At 35.2% G+C, this 18309-nt stretch overlaps 1 protein-coding gene across 1 annotated transcript in view; it reads left to right on the forward strand.

The window, feature by feature from the left end:
* The window catches only part of ITGAV (integrin, alpha V), a 46448-nt gene extending 31429 nt beyond the window's left edge, over nt 1-15019 (forward strand). Inside the window, 12 exon segments of the mRNA XM_009329677.1 lie at nt 28-175; nt 1370-1462; nt 2495-2574; nt 4772-4852; nt 5916-6021; nt 6962-7120; nt 8517-8630; nt 10254-10328; nt 10330-10380; nt 10473-10580; nt 11612-11734; nt 12136-15019. Coding sequence (XP_009327952.1) covers nt 28-175; nt 1370-1462; nt 2495-2574; nt 4772-4852; nt 5916-6021; nt 6962-7120; nt 8517-8630; nt 10254-10328; nt 10330-10380; nt 10473-10580; nt 11612-11734; nt 12136-12231 — 1234 coding nt within the window. The 3' untranslated portion in view covers nt 12232-15019.
* Nucleotides 15020-18309: the final 3290 nt, after the last annotated feature.

The raw sequence follows: 18309 nt of genomic DNA on the forward strand, positions 1-18309 counted from the left end.
GCTCATTTTTACCCTTGTTTTTTGTAGTGATCAGAAGCAGATCTATATTGGTGATGACAATCCCTTGACGCTAATTGTCAGTGCTCAGAATCAAGGGGAAGGAGCCTATGAAGCAGAACTCTTTGTCATTGTTCCGCCCCAAGCAGATTTCATCGGTGTTGTTCGTAACAATGAGGTAAAATTCCAACTATCTTCTTGAGTAGTCATATTTCAGGTGCTGCTATGGAAGTCTGTGGGAGAGTGTCTGTCACTGATGGTTTTTATGATTCAATCTTAAAGCAAAGCACGGAAAAAACGATAAGGTTCTTCCAAGCCCCAAGGCTATATAACACCTGGCTGGATGTTTCCAGTTTAAGAGCCTACTGCTAGCAATAAAGGAGAATCATCTGTGTGATGGAGCTTGACACACAGAGTTTATCTGCTACAAGTCTCTATTTGAACAGTGCCCTTGTTAATTTATTTAAATTTAGACTTAGCCTGTCATGTGCTAGGTAAAGAGCTGGGCACCTGTGAGGCAAAAAGTGATGTTGGGTATTACTATTCTTTTCCACCTAAGTATGTAGAAAGTCTTGGGTATCAGTTATCCTGACTACACAGAATACTAAAATTTATTTCCTGACTTTCTCTTCTATTATGAAATGTCTGTATAATTTCTGTTTCTTTGAAGAAACGTGGGTATAGTCCAAATTTTGTTTTAGCCCGTTATAGCTATATGTAAGTAACATACTTTCAGATTTTCTTCATCCTTGTTTTTATTCGGTACAATCTATGATGAATCAATATATCTGTAAAGTTGCAGAACGTTAAGGGGAAAACTATTTTCCCCCTATATCAAAGGATTCCAACTTTGATACCACGTCCTTCATAGATGTTGGACCATGCCTTGGTTTCATTCTCCAGTTTGTCTCTGCCACTCTAGAGCTTTGTGATGTGGCTTTATCCAAAATCTGGTAGCTCCTCTAAGACCTCTTTTTGAGTAAGCTAGTAAGTATTCATGTTATTTTGCCTTCCAATCTTTATTTTCCTATGGAGAGTTTGACCGATTGCCAAAGTTTCTTTGCATAGGTTTTAAAGAATCATGTGGAGAAATGCTTTAGGTCACAAAAATCATCAGTGCTACCCAATATAAGAGTGTTGAACTTCTCTTTTTACAACCTTGGAAAGAGCATCTCTCTCGTATCAATATTTGTCTCCATGAAAACTTTCATACTCAGATTTTATTTAATTTTAGTGCTTGACTGTATTAGGACTGACTGAGAAATTATTTTAAAATTAACTTTGCATATCTAGAACTTTTCTCCCGACTTTCATCCAGGTGTCCAGATGTAAAGAATGACACTCCTTAAGATTTCTTTCTTGTTTATTGCAGGCTTTAGCAAGACTGTCATGTGCTTTTAAAACAGAGAATCAAACTCGCATGGTAGTTTGTGACCTGGGAAATCCCATGAAAGCAGGAACTAAGGTAAGGTTTGGTCCAACAGGTGTCTGGTAGCTCAAACAGGAGTGCAGTTGGCATTTTTCTTAATTACAGTAGATTTTCGGCAGGATGTTTACTCACAGGAATTTAAGATTAGATCCAGCTGACATTTAGCTGCCCACCTGTTTGGTTAGTTCAGTGGTAAATTTCAGCTAAATTGAAGGCTGAAAGGAGTGTTCATGAGTTTTATGATGTGACTCAAAAGGAGTAGTTCATTAAACAGTGGAATTAATGAACTCTGGTCCCTCATGAGATTGTCTTTAGATTTATCTGATACGTATTTTTTAGTATGTAATAAAGAGCTAGCTCAAAACACACCTTTATCTTAGTGAAAACCTAATAGTGCTTCTCTCTTCTGCCTAGTTTTGTGAAGTTTGAGGGAGAGTTTTGTCCAGTTGAGGTCTCTGCACTTCCTCCAAATGTAGCTGAAATTGGAAGAATTAAAAAGCTATTAGTGGGACCTGGCAGATATTAACATGATATGACATAATAAGTCTTATTTTCTGAGGAAATAAAGTGAAAATCAGTCACAATTATAAGCACTTTGACTGTGCTTTTCTTCCAAGAGACATTTTGTATAGATGAGTAAATGCTATTTCCAAAGTCTTTCAAAGTATATCAAGCTGAACTGAGTAACTATCATGCACTGACTTAGAACAAACCTTGGGAACTGAATTTAGAATCATTAAAGTATGCCTTGTTCTTAGACTACAGTACTTTTTTGCAACATATAGGGAGGCTCAGTTATGTGTAAAAAAGGCTGAAGCAAGCGGGGTGAGCATGATGTAAACCTTACATTGCTATTTTGTGGCAGTGGTGCACTGGCTGAAATCTACAGAGAGCGTGGTACAGTTCTAGTCTTGATGAACTGGACGAGTTTTATTTGCCAATTCTTAGTGTGTGTTCTCTTATGACCACAAGCCTCAAGCAATTTCATTGTAGTATAATAGTATTAAGAAGCTTTTATCGTGTATTTTATTGTGCTTCCACTGAACCACGGTGATTTTTTTTCTAAAGCTGTTAGCTGGCCTGCGTTTCAGCGTGCACCAGCAGTCTGAAATGGATACCTCTGTGAAGTTTGACTTGCAAATCCGAAGGTACGGAAATGTATGAGTATGTACCTCACCTGGTACATAACACGCTAAGTAAATTGACTGTGAACTAAGCAGCTAGTTTCACTCTGGACTAATTCTCTGGTCTTTTCCTTGTAATTTTTAAAAAAATAAACACATCTTTTTAATGAAGTATGTTTTCTAAAAAAGAGGAAAAAATGTAAGAAAAGAGTTTTCTGTTTGAATGCAGTTTCTTTTCCTTACATCTTTTAGACAGGCTATGGCACAAGTGAAATACTAATAATGAGGTACAAAACCATTTAAAGTGTTTCAAGAAAAACTTGGTGTTTTTGTACCTGCGTATCGTTGTGTACATCCTGATACTTGTGTAGTGCCACAGAATGACTTGTGTCTTTGGGTTTCTACCCCTGTTTTAAAACTGATGTTTGAACTCTGAATTCCTTCTGATGTAAAGCCAGAATTTCAGTTTTTATGTATCTTGAGGATGAGAGGTGTAAGTTTTTCAGAAAAGGCAATGCATGTGATGGTCTGAGCAGAAGCAACATGCAGTGAACCATTGTAAGTGTTTTACAGTAGCCAGCGTAAGAGAGTCTAAAAATTAAATGGAAAAAACCAGTAGCGTTCCTGTTAATTATAAGATGAGCACAGCACTTTCATATAGATACGATATATAAATCTGAATTTATACGTACTGGAGATGATAGTTAAGATTTGGAGATGTGATCAATAGTAATCTCTTTACCCAATACAGTTTTATGTTACTTAACGGACAGTACAAATACAGCTGCTTTTTTCCCCATGGTGGACCAAAAGCGCTTTTTTTTCTATTTAAGGACTACTTTTTTTTTTAATGTAGTGAATAAATTATTCTCATCCACATATGCATTTTTTGTCTGCAAGAGTTAAATAAGTTTAAACCTGCCATTCTATTTTAATGATACAGTGGTTTGCCATACTGATCAAAGGCCTTGGCAGCATTAAATATCTCTTTGATCTCACATTGTGTCTGTTCAATTTTTTTCCTCTTCTCCATCAGCTAGTAAGCTGTGCCAGTGGCACGTGACTCCAGTTCTTTGCAGAAAGTGATCTTCTCTGGGGTGTCTGTCGTCTTCCTTAGGCTAACAGTGGTCACTAACTACCTTTCACTGGGAGAAAAAACAGTCAGTGAGGTTGCTTAAAAGTCATGCTTCTCTTCTGATGGAAGAGAAAGGAAGTTTCTGTAACGTTTTAGACCTTTTATGGAAGGAATTTCCTTTACATGACTTCTGAATGCAAAAACAGTGGTGCAATCGAACATGGTAATCACAGTTCATGGTGACAGGCTTTATCAAGGTATTCTCTTGAAGAGGTTTTAAAGATCACATTGGTTGTCTTAAACTCACAAAGCTAAACTTCCAAAGCTGGCATAATTCCTAGTAGAACAACTCTAGTCTCTGAAAGAATGAGGTATTTACAGGTTGGGAAAAAAACACTGTTGCATCTGTTTTTTGATTACAGCAGCAGTAAAGAATAATTAGAGGGTTTAAGATCTTTCTAAAGGAAATTGTCTGGTTAGGTAGACATAGTAATCAGATGTGTCTAAGGAGATTGGGATTCTGTTCCCAGCTATGCTTTGAGGGGAATAGGAGTGTTCTCTGTATTTCTTTTTCTCTGTTTACAAAGAAAGTCCAAAGAAATTTTATGCGTGAATGACTCTACATGCCTTAATATCTGTCATTTCTTGGTGTACCTGAAGTGTAGGAATTGGATGTTAACTGTATTCATTTACTGGTTTAAACACTGTGAAGAGGGGTCGGCAAAAGTAGCCCTTGCATACTTTTCTGCCTTGGGACTAGTTTGAGGCCACCAGGTCTCTGAGCAGAAGAGATGTCATAAAGTGGAACTTAAGGCTCTGCTAGCTATATAGTTGATGTTATCCCACAGCGCTGGCATTTGCATTTTCTTACATGCGGCAGCTAAGGAACAGTCAGCATTGGCTTTGTGTCCTTTATCGACCTCTCCCTCCTGAGGGACCTCCAAACTGCGCTGAGGGTGGGACTGTCACACATTTAAGTGAGAACTTGCTCGAATCTGCTCCTTAGTTTTTAGTAAATGTGATTTCCTACAGTGGCTCAGGAGTCGTGTTACGATGTTGCATATGATTATTTTAAGTTGGGTTTTGGGTTTTTTTTTTAAGTTAGCTTATTTCATTTAAGAAATTAACTTTTATTTTCCTCTGCAGTTCCAACCTGTATGACAATCTAAGTCCAGTAGCATTCTATCAGGCTGACCTTGCTATTTTAGCAGCTGTTGAAATTAGAGGGTAAGCAGTGATACTATTTTAATAAACATCTTTCTCAAATGAGCTTTGCATGTTTGCTTCTTTATATTCAGTGAACTTTCTTTCAGGTCTGCATAAGTTTTCAGGAAGCCTTAGGGAATTTTTAATCATAAAGAAAACATGGTTCTCTCTAGCCACCGTTTGGACTTTCAGATCTTATTTAAGATAATAATAATTCTAAATAATTACAAAATGAATTCCAAAAAGGAATGTTGTGCCTCTATTACTAGAGGTTTTTTTAGATGAAGAAAAAAAGAATCGCCCCTCATTTTTGCAGTTGCACGCATTTCTCCAGGTCACTTTCTGCCTCCACAAACTGTGACTGGGTTTTCATCCGAAAACCCCTGAAACCTTTTCTAAAACCAAAGCTGAAAATCCTACTGAAGATAAGTTTGCAATGCCCTTGCCTTCTTCAGTCTTAAGCATAGTATTAATATTGTAATGACTCCCATTACCTCCGTTACTTCTGCTTACCAGAAATCTATCCTTCACACCTTAAAAACTATACAATCTTCTTGCTTAGCCAGTTAACTCAGATTCCCGAGTCATAATTTTTTAAAATTTCCACTACATTCATTATTGTGACCTAATTTTGTTAATATCTGAGAGATGGGGGGATGGCAGAACTGGAAATCATTATTGCTAGCTTCACTATTTTTGGTGCATGCTGAATTATTATTATGACTGTACTGATAAAGTTTCTACATCATCAATATTTCTCATTATCGAAGTATTTCACGCTTTGTGTTTTTTGGATGACATGTATATATCTTAATTCTATTAATGGTTTACTAGATGTTGAAGGATGAATCCAAAGTTTAGGACAGGAAAAAAAAGTTTCTACATACAAGGTTCATCTTTTCATGTAGAGAAGAAAACTGAACATTTAATATACAAGCCACTCAACCTCTGTTCTGTTTTTATATACAGAGGATGAAAAATTGGAGATTGTATTTTAAGTGTGTTGATTTTTTTGAGATGTTCTAGAGAATTACACTTATCGTTTCATACTTTATAATAACGACTTGTTTGCTCCGCTGTTTAGTGTGTCGTCTCCTGATCACATATTCCTTCCTATTGCAAATTGGCAGCCGAAAGAGAATCCAGAAACAGAAGATGATATTGGGCCTCTAGTTCAGCATATCTATGAGGTATGCAATTACTACTAATCTCAGTTACACAGTTCTGTGATAAATGAAAAGAAATCTTTTAGTGTAGCTTTTCTCTGGAGTAAATTATAAATTTTTTTCTTCATTTTATTCTTGCATGGAAACAAAGATTTTAGTATTTTTTTTTAATGCTGGGTCAATAATTGGTATCTGCAAGAAGGGTTGGAATGCCTGCAATTAGTGTAACAGGAGTGGCCAAACAGAAGAGGCTGATTTTTTACATCGTTACACATTTTATTTTCTAGCCCTTTGAAATCTAGATAAAACATTTGAAGTAACTGGAACTCAGAAAATGATTCATAGGTGTAAATTATTCAGTATCCTCATTTGTATTCCAACTGTTCTGAATCATTATTGTAAAGTCTTTTGCCTTGAAAAAATTTAAGTATTTAAAATTTCCTGAAAAGAATGATCACAGCTTTAATCTAGATTGTTTAATTAAACAAAACTTACTGAGAGCGCTGTATGAGTAAGAATAGTTAAAAATTGTTCTAGAACTTAAAAGACCATTTATCTAATGAAACTTACGGGTATATGTATCTGTGCTCAGAGTATCTTGGCTGAGACACGTACAGTGGCTGTGATTCATGCAATAGACTACAAAAAAAATACATTTTTTCAAGGAAAAAAATTACATTTCTTCAAGGCAAAAACCCTAATGCCATATAGCTTTTCTTCAAAGTAATTTTTATCAAATTACAGAAGTAATTTTAAGTTTTGCCTGTGGGGGAATGAAGTTTAGCTACCATTTTTAGGTGAAGTTGTTGATGCTGTTGCCATAAGTGGTTGGGGGTAGGGGTAGCGGCAGTATCATTTATGGCTCAAATATAAAATAACAACTATATGCACATTAACAAAGAAGGCGGCATTGTTGGGGTTGGTTTGGTTTTTTTACATCTGTTAACTTTATTTTCCTAATCAGCTGAGAAACAACGGTCCAAGTGCATTCAGCAAGGTGATGATGACTCTGCAGTGGCCTTACAAATATAAAAACTACACACTGCTGTATATTGTTCAGTATGAAATTGATGGTCCCATGAACTGCACTTCTGATATGGAAATCAATCCATTGAAAATTAAGGTAAGCAGGACTTCCCTTTTGTTTGAGTGGAATGAAGTATGTTTGTTTTGGAAACACTCAAAATACTCAAATCTCTGAGAATATCTAACACTGGCTGAGTTAAGTTTTCATCTGTTGCTGAGGAACAAGACTGCGCTGTTTGATAGTACTTGTCAATGGGTATAGCAGGTGGAATAAAAGGTAGACAATAGATTGTCAACCCAAAGATAAATTTGTCGTTTCTTCTTGTTTTTTTTTTTTTTCTTGAAGACTGTACTGTACGAGTTCTAAGTCCAAAGCAATGGAATTATATTGAATGTGGTCGTGAACAAAAACATTCGAGATGCTTCTGGGTTGTTTATGTAAATTTCCTGGATGTTATTTCTCGGAAGAAAATGGCACTGTTTTTTCTATTACTAGCTTATTTATCTAGGCCCTCATCCAAATGCCACAGAGGTCAATAGGAGTGTTTCAGTGGGTCTTAAAAGTATGCTATCACTACCAGCAGTTTGCAGAGCACAGAGCAGAAGAAACTCCTTTTTCCTAGGTTGGACTAGACAAACACCAGATAAAAAACAGCAAGTTTGAGAGTAGAGAGCTGAATTCTAAGACAACTTAGAACAAGTAGTAAAAATCAGTATATCAGTTCTAGAAGAATTTAAACAAACGTATGTATAAAAAGACTAAAGGAAGATATTCAATGTATAGAAAGAATACTCGTGTATCTTTGAGAATCACTCAAAAAGCAACTTTAGTGAATATATAAATACAAATTGCCTGTACTTTTGCCATACCATTTGTAATAATATATTTTTTTACAACTCTCTTCTAAGTTTTCTCATAAAATTTGTTATGTAGAGGACAAGTAGCATGGCTCTGCCTAGTCCCATATGTAAATTTGCAATTTTACATTGGGACTTTCTAAGGGATTACTGAAATAATTTATTAAACCTACTGTATACTTTTTTCAAGGCCCTGCTAAAAAAGTTGTTGTGTATGTCTAGACATGGGTACACATGTACAGTGGTATGTAGCACATCAGTACCATACTAGTGCTATTTTTTCAGAGTTAAAAACTTGAAATGTTGAGGAAAAATCTTTAATAAAAGATTGCAAAATTGAATTATTTATTGCAGTCTAAGGTTATTTTTTTTTCTATACATGAAAATGTTTTGAGTTGAAGAATTAAGGTACTCAAGGCTCTGTGTTAGTTCTTAGTAGAAATTTGCATCAGTGATCTAGAAAAGGTAGAAGTAACATTTTAATTACAGCTGTAGGTAAAGCCAGGTTCTGAAGAATAGCTAGGATAGAAAGAGAGAAAGCTGATCAGTTACATACTTTTTGACCTTAACTTTGAGTCTGCAAATATCTAAATCTAAGAATTATTTATTGTTTGGGTTTCCCTGGTGTATCCTAGATTTCTGCTTCTAAAGATGATGATAAGAATGAAACACTTAGCAGGGAAGATAATCGTGATCATCGTATCAGTCGAAGGGATATACCTGCCATTGAAGGAGACGTGCATACTTTGGTAAGCTCTCAGCATTGATATGTTGATATTTTGGGTTTTTTTAAAAATGAAGATGGAGACGACAGCTCCATGAGATAAAGAATCATTTCAGAAAATCCATGTTCTGTATTTAAATGCTTAACAGACAAAAAGTCATATGCTCTTGAGCGGCTTTGTTTTGTTTTGTTTTTTTTTTCCCAATGTGCATCAGTTTTCCTCAGGGTAGTCAGCCAAAAGGCATATGCCTATAGTTTTGTGCTGTTATATTTTAAGTCCTTAAAAACAAAGGTCAAGTTGGGCACTTCATTCACTGTCAGTCTTCTATATTGTGCTATTCTCTGAATTTGAAAATCAGTACTTCACAGGAGGAAGGCTGGTAAAATAGGATAACTGAGAGGAAGCAGGTGAGTGCTGTAGTCATCATCTTTGCTACAAATTACAGTTGATTTCACAACATGTGTTTCCTAGCTGATCAGTGGACATTCTGCAATCAGACACGTGGAGGACCTGTCCTCTCTAAACAAGATTGGAAATAATCTGTAATATGAAGTAAATATATTAGCATATCGCTGTCTGTAACTGGGCTTGCAGAAATGAACCTATCCCTGCTTTGGGCAAGGCAGGATTGGCAGGCAGCTGAGAGACATGCTTGGGAGTTTAGGGTGGACCAATGAGACTAAGGCAGTACCACCCCGATTCCAGAAGTGTTTAGGCTTTGGAGAAGACAAAAAAAAAAGGGCTGAGCAAAGAAAGTGAAAATAGGAATTAATTCCTTATTTTATGGTGAGAAAAGTTACTTCTTTTTTTTTTTTACATATAAGCTACAAATATTCTTCAGTATCTATAAATGCAGTTTTGAAGTTTTTGGTTGGGTGTTTTTGGTTTTTTTTTTTTTTTTTTTTTTAAAAAGGGCTTGTTTTTTGCCAGAGATTCCCAATGACTTAGCAGGATTTCACCCCAGAGCCTAATACCCAGTATTCATAATATTTTCATTGAGTTGTACTTACACTGGCAGATATACCTAATACCTACACTGTACAGTGCTTTTATCTATAGTATAGCTAAAATCACAATTATAAAATTAAGCCTTGTTTTGCTCTGCTTTATTCTTGAAATACTGATGGTTTAGCATCAATATTATCTGATGGATTTTAATGGAAATGTGGTTGAGAAAGGCCAGTTGAACATCTGTAGTCCTAAGTATGGCTTATAGATTAGGTCAGTCAGTCAAGTTTTGAAGACTTCTGTTGAATGGAACAAAGCGTATTTTGTTGGCACCAAGTGTAATTGCCGTGAGTTTTCCTATCAAAAACCATGTGGAGGATGGTAATGTGAATTGACCAGAAACCGCTCCCCACCCTCCGACATTTTTTCCTACATATGTAGATAAAGTACATACCGTAAAGCTACTGCCAGCTGTTTCACCTTTGGGATCCAAGTGGCTCATATGATACTCTTCTGAATGCAAACTTATGGGACACTGTAAGTAATTATTCAATATTGGGGGTTATTTAATATATTTGAATAGTTTATGGTGCTTTGCCAGGAAGAGAGGACAATAAAGTATGTATATGAGTAAAGTAATGCCATTAACGACTTCAAATATTTTCATATTTGGAATATCCTTCCTATTTTTATATGCAGGGCTGTGGAACGGCTGATTGTTTAAAGATAGTCTGTCAAGTTGGCCACCTGGAAAGGGGAAAGAGCGCAATATTGTATTTAAAACATGTATTTAAAATCACGCCTTTGGACGCAAACTTTCATGAATGTGAGTGACTGAATATTCTGTCCTTGCTTCTGAAACAAAAAAAGTGATTTTCGTATCCACATGCAATACTAACTTTGCTTTTTCTTACACAGAAAGAAAATCAGAATCACTCCTATTCTCTAAAATCATCTGCTTCTTTCAGTGTTATAGAGTTCCCTTACAAGAACCTTTCCTTTGAAGATATCCACAATTCTACAGTAGTAAGTCGTTTACATCCAGCTTGAGCTACCATACATACTTACTTTGAAGTTAATACAAAAACAGTGATTGTTGAGTAGCTTTTTTGTGGCTTGGTATAATTGTAACTTTATCAAATATTTCATTCATGTATTAATTTCAATTATACACATACAATTGAGGGTAAAACAAAAATTTTTGTCCTAAAACTAGAGTTAACAATATTTGTAGCTTTAAAGACTTAACTGAAAATGAAAAAAAAAGATGAACAGTCCTAATGTTCTTGTTAATGCCATTGTTGTTAGAGAAATATTTTACTTGAAAATTGTCTTCTACTGTAGTAGCACTTAGAGTTTGAATAATGGACCTTTATTATATTATATGAAGTACTATGTGAATGTGGAACAAAAAGACCATCTGTGCCCTAAAGGGTTTCAAAGAGAAAGGAGATGGGGTGCAAACAGAAAGAAAGATATAAGCCATTTATTTGGGCTGCCAAATTAAAAATTTTTGGTAGGCACTATAGCATAAAAGATCTTAAGAAAGGGGTTGAAAAGGATTTCGGTTGATCTATTTTTTTAATATAGTTTCTAATGCCTATTAACTTTTTTCTCTCCTAAGCCTTGTGAAGTTGATTTTTTGTTTCAGGGAATACTGCCTTTTAAGAAAAAAAGGAAAAGCCCTGAATGATTTTTCTTTAATTCCCAAATATTTCCTCAGATTCCTACAGGTTTACTGAAAATCATCAAGCATTACAGAATACATGTTGCCATGGTATCACTGATTGCAAAAAACCCCAAACAAACAAAAAAACACAACCCAAACCCCTGTTTTTATTTAATTTTAAAATCCTATTAAATTCGGGTCAGTGAAGCTTTTATGTCACTATTATTAATCTATAGCCGTTTACTCATATTGGAGAGAAAAAGTAATTTATGCTGGATTAAGATTATTTTCAACACTATAGAATAAAGATATACAAGACACAAACTGTATGAATGAACTTGGCATGTCACTGCTGTGCAAAGTGTGATTTATTGTGTTTTTCTATTAGGTTACTACAAATATTACATGGGGCATTCAACCACAGCCTATGCCTGTGCCAGTGTGGGTTATAATTTTGGCTGTCCTAGCAGGATTATTGCTCTTGGCTGTTCTAGTGTTTGTCATGTACAGGGTAAGTACTGTATTTGGGTTTTTTTTGTATTGGGGTTGGTTTTTTTTTACCTGCTAGTGATGGTATTACTTCAAATAGCACCAGCAGCTTGCAGAAATACCTTGGTCCCCTAATCATCTGAATCAGTTAAGTTTTTGGGTAACTGTAAAAATTTTTCAGCTTCATCAGGAAGAAGTTGAATAAAAGAGGATGCCTGTGATTGTGCTGCATTACTCAGTTTAATTTTTCAGCTGATATTTATTGGCTTTGGAGGTCAAAAATAAGGAAAAAGAGAGTAGGATGGGAAAAAAAAAATCAAATAACTTATCAGTTAAGATCTGATCAAGAAGGGAAGAGGAGAAAGGATGGGTGTATGTTTTGAAAATCACAATGCAATTTCTTTATTGTTCTCTGAATCACAGATGGGCTTTTTCAAACGTGTAAGACCACCTCAGGAAGAACAAGAAAGAGAACAACTGCAACCGCATGAGAATGGGGAAGGAACATCAGAAGCTTAAGCAGAGTTTTATCTGTAAGACATTCTGAAATTTTAAAATGCCTACATCTTGGTTACGAATATTGGCTTCCCCCTTAAGGAAAAAACACTCATGACTGCAAAGCTGCTGGTCTCAGAAGGTATCAGCATGTACAAAACAAGAGCAATATATTTAAATTCTCCTTTTTGTATTAATTATGTTCATAGATGTGACTAACGCATCTGCACTGATTTGTGTGTGAAAAAATTAAGTAATAGGTAGTGCTGTGATTTTTCTTTTTGGGATGTAGGAGACCATCTTTTTTTAATTCACAGAGTGACTTTACATGAATTGCTACACAGATTCTGCGTTTGCTGTTGAAGCCAACAGCTTCCATAGATACTTGCTGGATTACATGTTTAGTTTCAATTGACTTTTGTTGTTGTTGGAGTACACTACACTTCATTTCCTAGTTCTTAAAAGCTAGTTGCACAAAAAAAATGAACATAGCTTGTTTTACAAAACTGAAGAATATTCTTTGATCCATTAACTCCGCTGCTGATTTTCCTCCTGCTAACTGAAAAAATATGAAGGAGATCATCCAGTGGAATCATTCACATCTGATACCTATTCAGCATGCCTGTTCCCCTTCCTGCTCAGTCATCTGTCTTGTGGTTTCCCTCTAGACTTTACAAGTAGTATTCTCCAGGTCCTAGGTCTCCTACTGTAGGGACTGAGCCCACAGAAACAGAAGTGAGCGGTAGAAAGCTGGGGATGATGTACTTTCTAGGGGATCTAGTGAAAAGATTCAGGGCAAGATCCAAAGACTGCTGTGTATTTCCACGGAGCAGGATCCAGGTGTTCCACAGAATTCTTGGCAGCATGGATCCATTCAGGTCCTGCCAGGGACAAGATGTTGGACTGTGGCTGCCAGCAGACATGTCTGATGAGAAAACCCATAGCCTTTACATTCACAAGTCAAATCTCCATAGGGTTTGAAGTTAAGTCTGTATATTACTCAGGTTGAATTTTCAGTTTCTGGCAAAACAATGGAGGGAATACTTTGTGACAGGTTACCTGATGCACTGTAAGGAAGCTGTTGTTAATTCTCACGTTCTGTGGTTGACCATGTCCAAGTGCAGGATGGAGTAATATAGGGACTGTTTCAACTAGACTGCCAGCCAAACGTATCTAGATTACATCAGTACTTTAGCCACGCTCACACCTGCCTTGCCACCTGCCCTGAGAAAACAGTGAGCTTGTCAAATGAAGCAGAGTATAGCTGGCAACGTGAAAGGGTTTGAAAAGAGAAGGTTGATTTGGCTTGTTTCATTTCATTCATTCATTGTCTCATTCGTTGTATGTTTCATTGCACAAAAGACATTTCATCACACAAGACATTTCATTATGTTCAATACATTTCATTACCAGAAAAGACACTAAATACTTTGTTTCACTGTTGTTCTTTAAACATACCAAAAGTTCAGCGGTTTAAAGCCACGGGTTTAAATCATTGTTAGCTTGTTTCCCTCAGCATTGGTGTGGTAAAATGAAGCTTCTTATACTTACGAGAGAACACAAATGCATATGTCTATATGCATTTCAGTAGACATGTAACTGCAAATTAGGAGGTTGTTTGGCTTGCAACCACGTGTAGCTGTGTTGCACAAATCTTAGAGTGGACATACTTAAACTATTACAAAGGTGCCTTATATGAGATTTGTTTATTCTCTATTCCAAAAAGGGAATAAATTACATTATCAACTCCCTGTATGCAGCCACATACAGAAAAGAAGACTTCTACAGTAATTATACCAGTGAGATTTCTATGTAGACAAGCTCTTAAAAGGACAAAAACTCTGGTATGGTTTGGTTTTATATCTTGGGGGTTTTGTTCAAAGCTGAATCTCCCCCATAAATACTGCAATGCCCAGTAATCCCAGAATTATCTGAAATGAGCAGTTTGATTCAACTCTCATTTCTGCATCCTTTCTGAGATTTAAAATCCACAAATGGCTTTCGATGTTAAGTCCATTCTTGCTCACTGAACTGTGATGGCATTTGAGTCATTAAGAGAGACAGCACAAAGTCTGTGGGGGCCAGTATGTGTATCGGATATAGGCTTGCGTATTTATCCATTTACATGTTTTTGTTTCAGACAATTTGTTTAGATATAATTAGTCTAAATGAGAGGGTATAGGGCATAATTCCACTTTCACTGAATTTTCAAGGTCTTCAGTGTGGCCAATGTTTTATTTTTGTCTTTACTTCCAGTATTGTTATTAGTAATATAGTAAAGAATCAGGAGTCGGGTTTTGATCCTGGCCTCAAAATGTGACTTTTGTAAAACGCAGTTTCAGTTCCTTACACAAGCTTTCAGTTCACACACTTTGTCAACTGATTATCTAAATGCAAGGAGATTGTTTTTACCCAGTCTTAATCTTAGTAGGTTAAGATGTTTAAGAGACTGTCAGACAGATTATAGCTCTAATTCTTACATGTGTGCTTTCATTACATGTACGTACCATGTTGACTTGAAATTTATTAGACTACTTGCATGTCTAGGCATTATAAGGAGATGAAAATAAAAAAAAGGCACAGTCAAGATCTCTTCAGCTCACGTGGAAGGGATACCGTAGCATTGTTAATGTCAGTGCTAACTGCATCTTAATTTTACTGTGGCAACTGGAAACGCTCATTTTGCTGATTTTCAGGATAAAAAGGTACATTTTATTGGTACAACTACTGTAGCTATGGAAAGTTTCTTCCATTTATTGAAGTTCCATACAGTAAGACTTATTTAAGTGATTTTTATTTTCTTGCATTCTACTGGAGAACAAAAGCAAATAGTTGCTTCTCCCACATCCGCTAATTTCCAGTTTGGTTAAAAAAACCCTGGTAGCATACATAAATGGAGTATACAGGTTACTTAGTGAACATAGATATAACACCCCAAATTAAGTTTCAAGTAACACTTGTGTTTCAGGAAGATTCTGAACAGGATGTTTTCCTGAATGGGGGTGCAGGAAACACTTGATATCACATTCTAGATTCAGCAATAAGATTACAGGCTATATATGTACTTGTGTCAGTATAAATTTCATACTGACTTACAGGCATTGATATATTCTTATAGCAAATGTTGTAGAATGATGTTAAAACTTTTAAAGAAACTTTAAAAAATGTATTTTGGAATGAAATTAATGTCCTTGAGTCAAAATTGATGTGCATAAGATGCATACTGCAAGCATTAAAAAAATACAAGTACAGTAACAGAGAAATAGTCTTATTTTGAGAGTTATGTTTCAGAAGCATATTTTTATGAATATAAAATCAACAGCTATGTAATTATTTAGACGATGAAAACATTTTAAGAGAGCTGTATCTTTTATAATGGAATATGGAATTCTGTAAGTACTCCAGTTTGCAATTATTGCAGTGCCTCGTGATCAATATTAAAAAGTGATTTATATTACAAAATGCATATTATCTATTACTATATTTGCCAATATTTAGAAAACGTAAAGCAAGGAACCTAATTTATACGTTTACATTTCTTTCAAGAAACTACCAAATTGTGGAGATAGCTTTTGTTTAAGCGTGATTGCGAAGTCAAATATGGGATACATGTATCAACGTAAGTTGAAATCTTTGAGGAAATGTTCACAGATATCAGTATCAAGTTTATAATTTTATTTGTCCCATTTTTCTGTTTTAAATTTTAATTTACACGTTGATCTTTGATTCATATAATGCTTGTGGAAACCTTAAGGAATTTTATTATATATGTTCTTTCTTTATAAAACACTTATTCCAAGCAAAGATTTTTAATATTTAATTGTTTCTAAACTTGTGTCCATGCTTAAATAGTCTTTAAGGTAAACTCTCACGGGTATTTTGAAAGTATTTCAGCTATAGTCAGCATGTTCTTGGTGATTTGAAGGATTCATGTTGCACTAGATTTTTGCAACATTTGGGTTTGCTGTTGGTTACCCTGGCATAAACCCTGCAGTATTTTTGGCTATACCCTCACAAATAGTCACAGAGCAGCATTACCCTGGTGAAAATCTAGTCCGTTTTTGTCTTTGGTCCAGACTAAGACCTATTCCTCAGTCTAATGAAGTCACAGAAAACCTGACATTCGTTGCAACTGGCTTTGAATGTGACCCTTTGCGTTCAATGCTGCTGGCTGTTAGTGAGGAAAAAAACCAGGATTTTATAAAAGGAAAATGGAAAGCCAAAAAATAAAAAGGTGGTGGCAGACCACAGATGAGCCTTACAGCAATGACATGATTTTGCTTGCTTGTTTGTCTGCTTCTGAGATGGGAAGAACCCATTAGTTCTCTGTTGGCAGTGGCCTCCTATCACAAACAAATCCCACAGTTTGGATCGTGATTATATGCTGAGCTCTAATAACTCTTGTTGACTTGAGTGGGATCTGAACTCTTTGGTACTGAATCTCTAGCTTCTAATTCCCAAGTGCAATATAACATGATCAGATCTAGTTCACTGCCAAGTCATCTGTTTATTTTTGTTTGCCTAAGAAGGGATGTAGCATTTGTTGACTTGCAGTGGTCAGTGTTTTTAAGGACATTAACAAAACCAGTGTGTTAAATTGAGGTGATAAATGAATAGTATAGAAGTTTTTGATCACCCACATTGGGTGAAACATGATGTATGTTCTAAAGTGTATCCATTACTAAACTAACTCTTGAGTTATTGAGAATTGGTACAATATTCTTCAAGTCCACTGTGGAAAATTTGACGAGAGACTATACAATAATGGGTTTGAGTCTGTAGTGCTACTGTTGTTTCATGTGATCATGGTATTTAGTATTTCAGTCTATTTTTTCCAGTGTGTAGAATTTTTATATAACACGGGAAATCTAACCTTTCGTGCAATGACCTTCTCCAAATACGCTGCATTAAGGTTGAATAACTTGACCCTTGGCTTTTGCAAAGTAAATGAAGATTTAATGTAGCATTTGAATCTTCAAAAAAACTTTTACAGGTTTAGGTGGCCCTTTCTAGTCCATGAAGGAAACCTGTATTTGCTGTGATACATTTTCAACATATTTGTAACATTTTATTTCTTCGTAATAGATTTTTTTTGCCTTTTCTGTTTTTGCTTGTGCATTAAATCAGTAGAGCATTGTTTGCACAGGCAGAAAATTAACATACTAACGAGTGCTGCATTTTGGGTTTCTTAGTCATGTAATAAATACTTGTAACATAAATGGGAATATTTTCAGTAACTATGAACTTGTTTCAAAGGTCTTCGGTACATTTAAGGAGAGCGATATACATTTGAAGTCACCTTATTTTTATTAAATTATAAATCTTGCAAAAAAAAGTGGGTATTGTGGCACAGTAATTTTGTACTGATATCAAATATATAGCTATTAAGCTATGGTTTTCTTTTCAACTCATTCCTTTCATCCTAATTCAAATTTGATTGATTTCATTAGGTTGTATTTTTCTATATATGTATACAATTTCAAAATATTATGATTGGATAAAATGAAAAATCTAAGTATTGAGTTGAATCTGATATTTAGAATTTTGGAATAAAATACCTCTTCATTAACAGGAATTCTGTTTTTTTTTATCCCAGGCTTATTTTTTAAAATGCATTTAATTCACCTGAAAATATTTCATAGTATACACTTGTAATCCACAGTTATCTACTAAATACAAAAAGGTCACATTTACAGAACTTTTAGATTCTCAGCTAAAGCGGCACATATTAATCTTGACTCAAATTTTGTCATCACAAGCAAGAAAGAGGATCTAGTCACAAATTACATTCTGTCACCAGAAAACTGATTTCCTACAAAAATTTTTGAATACCAAAAATAAATATTTCTGATTTTATAGCTGCCACATCACTGTAGAAAATGGTGAATTCTTGTCCTTTGGTTAGGAAAATTCTCAGAGAGGTGGTGTTTCTTTTCTTGTTGTATTATTAGACTAATTTTATCTTAGTATTACATTCTTTCTGACTAACAATCATACTCATCTTTGTGAGTGGGGTGACAGTAAGTATTTTGTGTCACAATAGAAGCATACATGTTTATTTTACATTGCTAGAACACTTATTTAGAAATAAATGTTCGTGCT

The sequence above is a fragment of the Pygoscelis adeliae genome, unplaced genomic scaffold (assembly GCF_000699105.1).
Source record: "Pygoscelis adeliae isolate BGI_AS28 unplaced genomic scaffold, ASM69910v1 Scaffold7, whole genome shotgun sequence".
Classification (NCBI taxonomy): Eukaryota; Metazoa; Chordata; class Aves; order Sphenisciformes; family Spheniscidae; genus Pygoscelis; species Pygoscelis adeliae.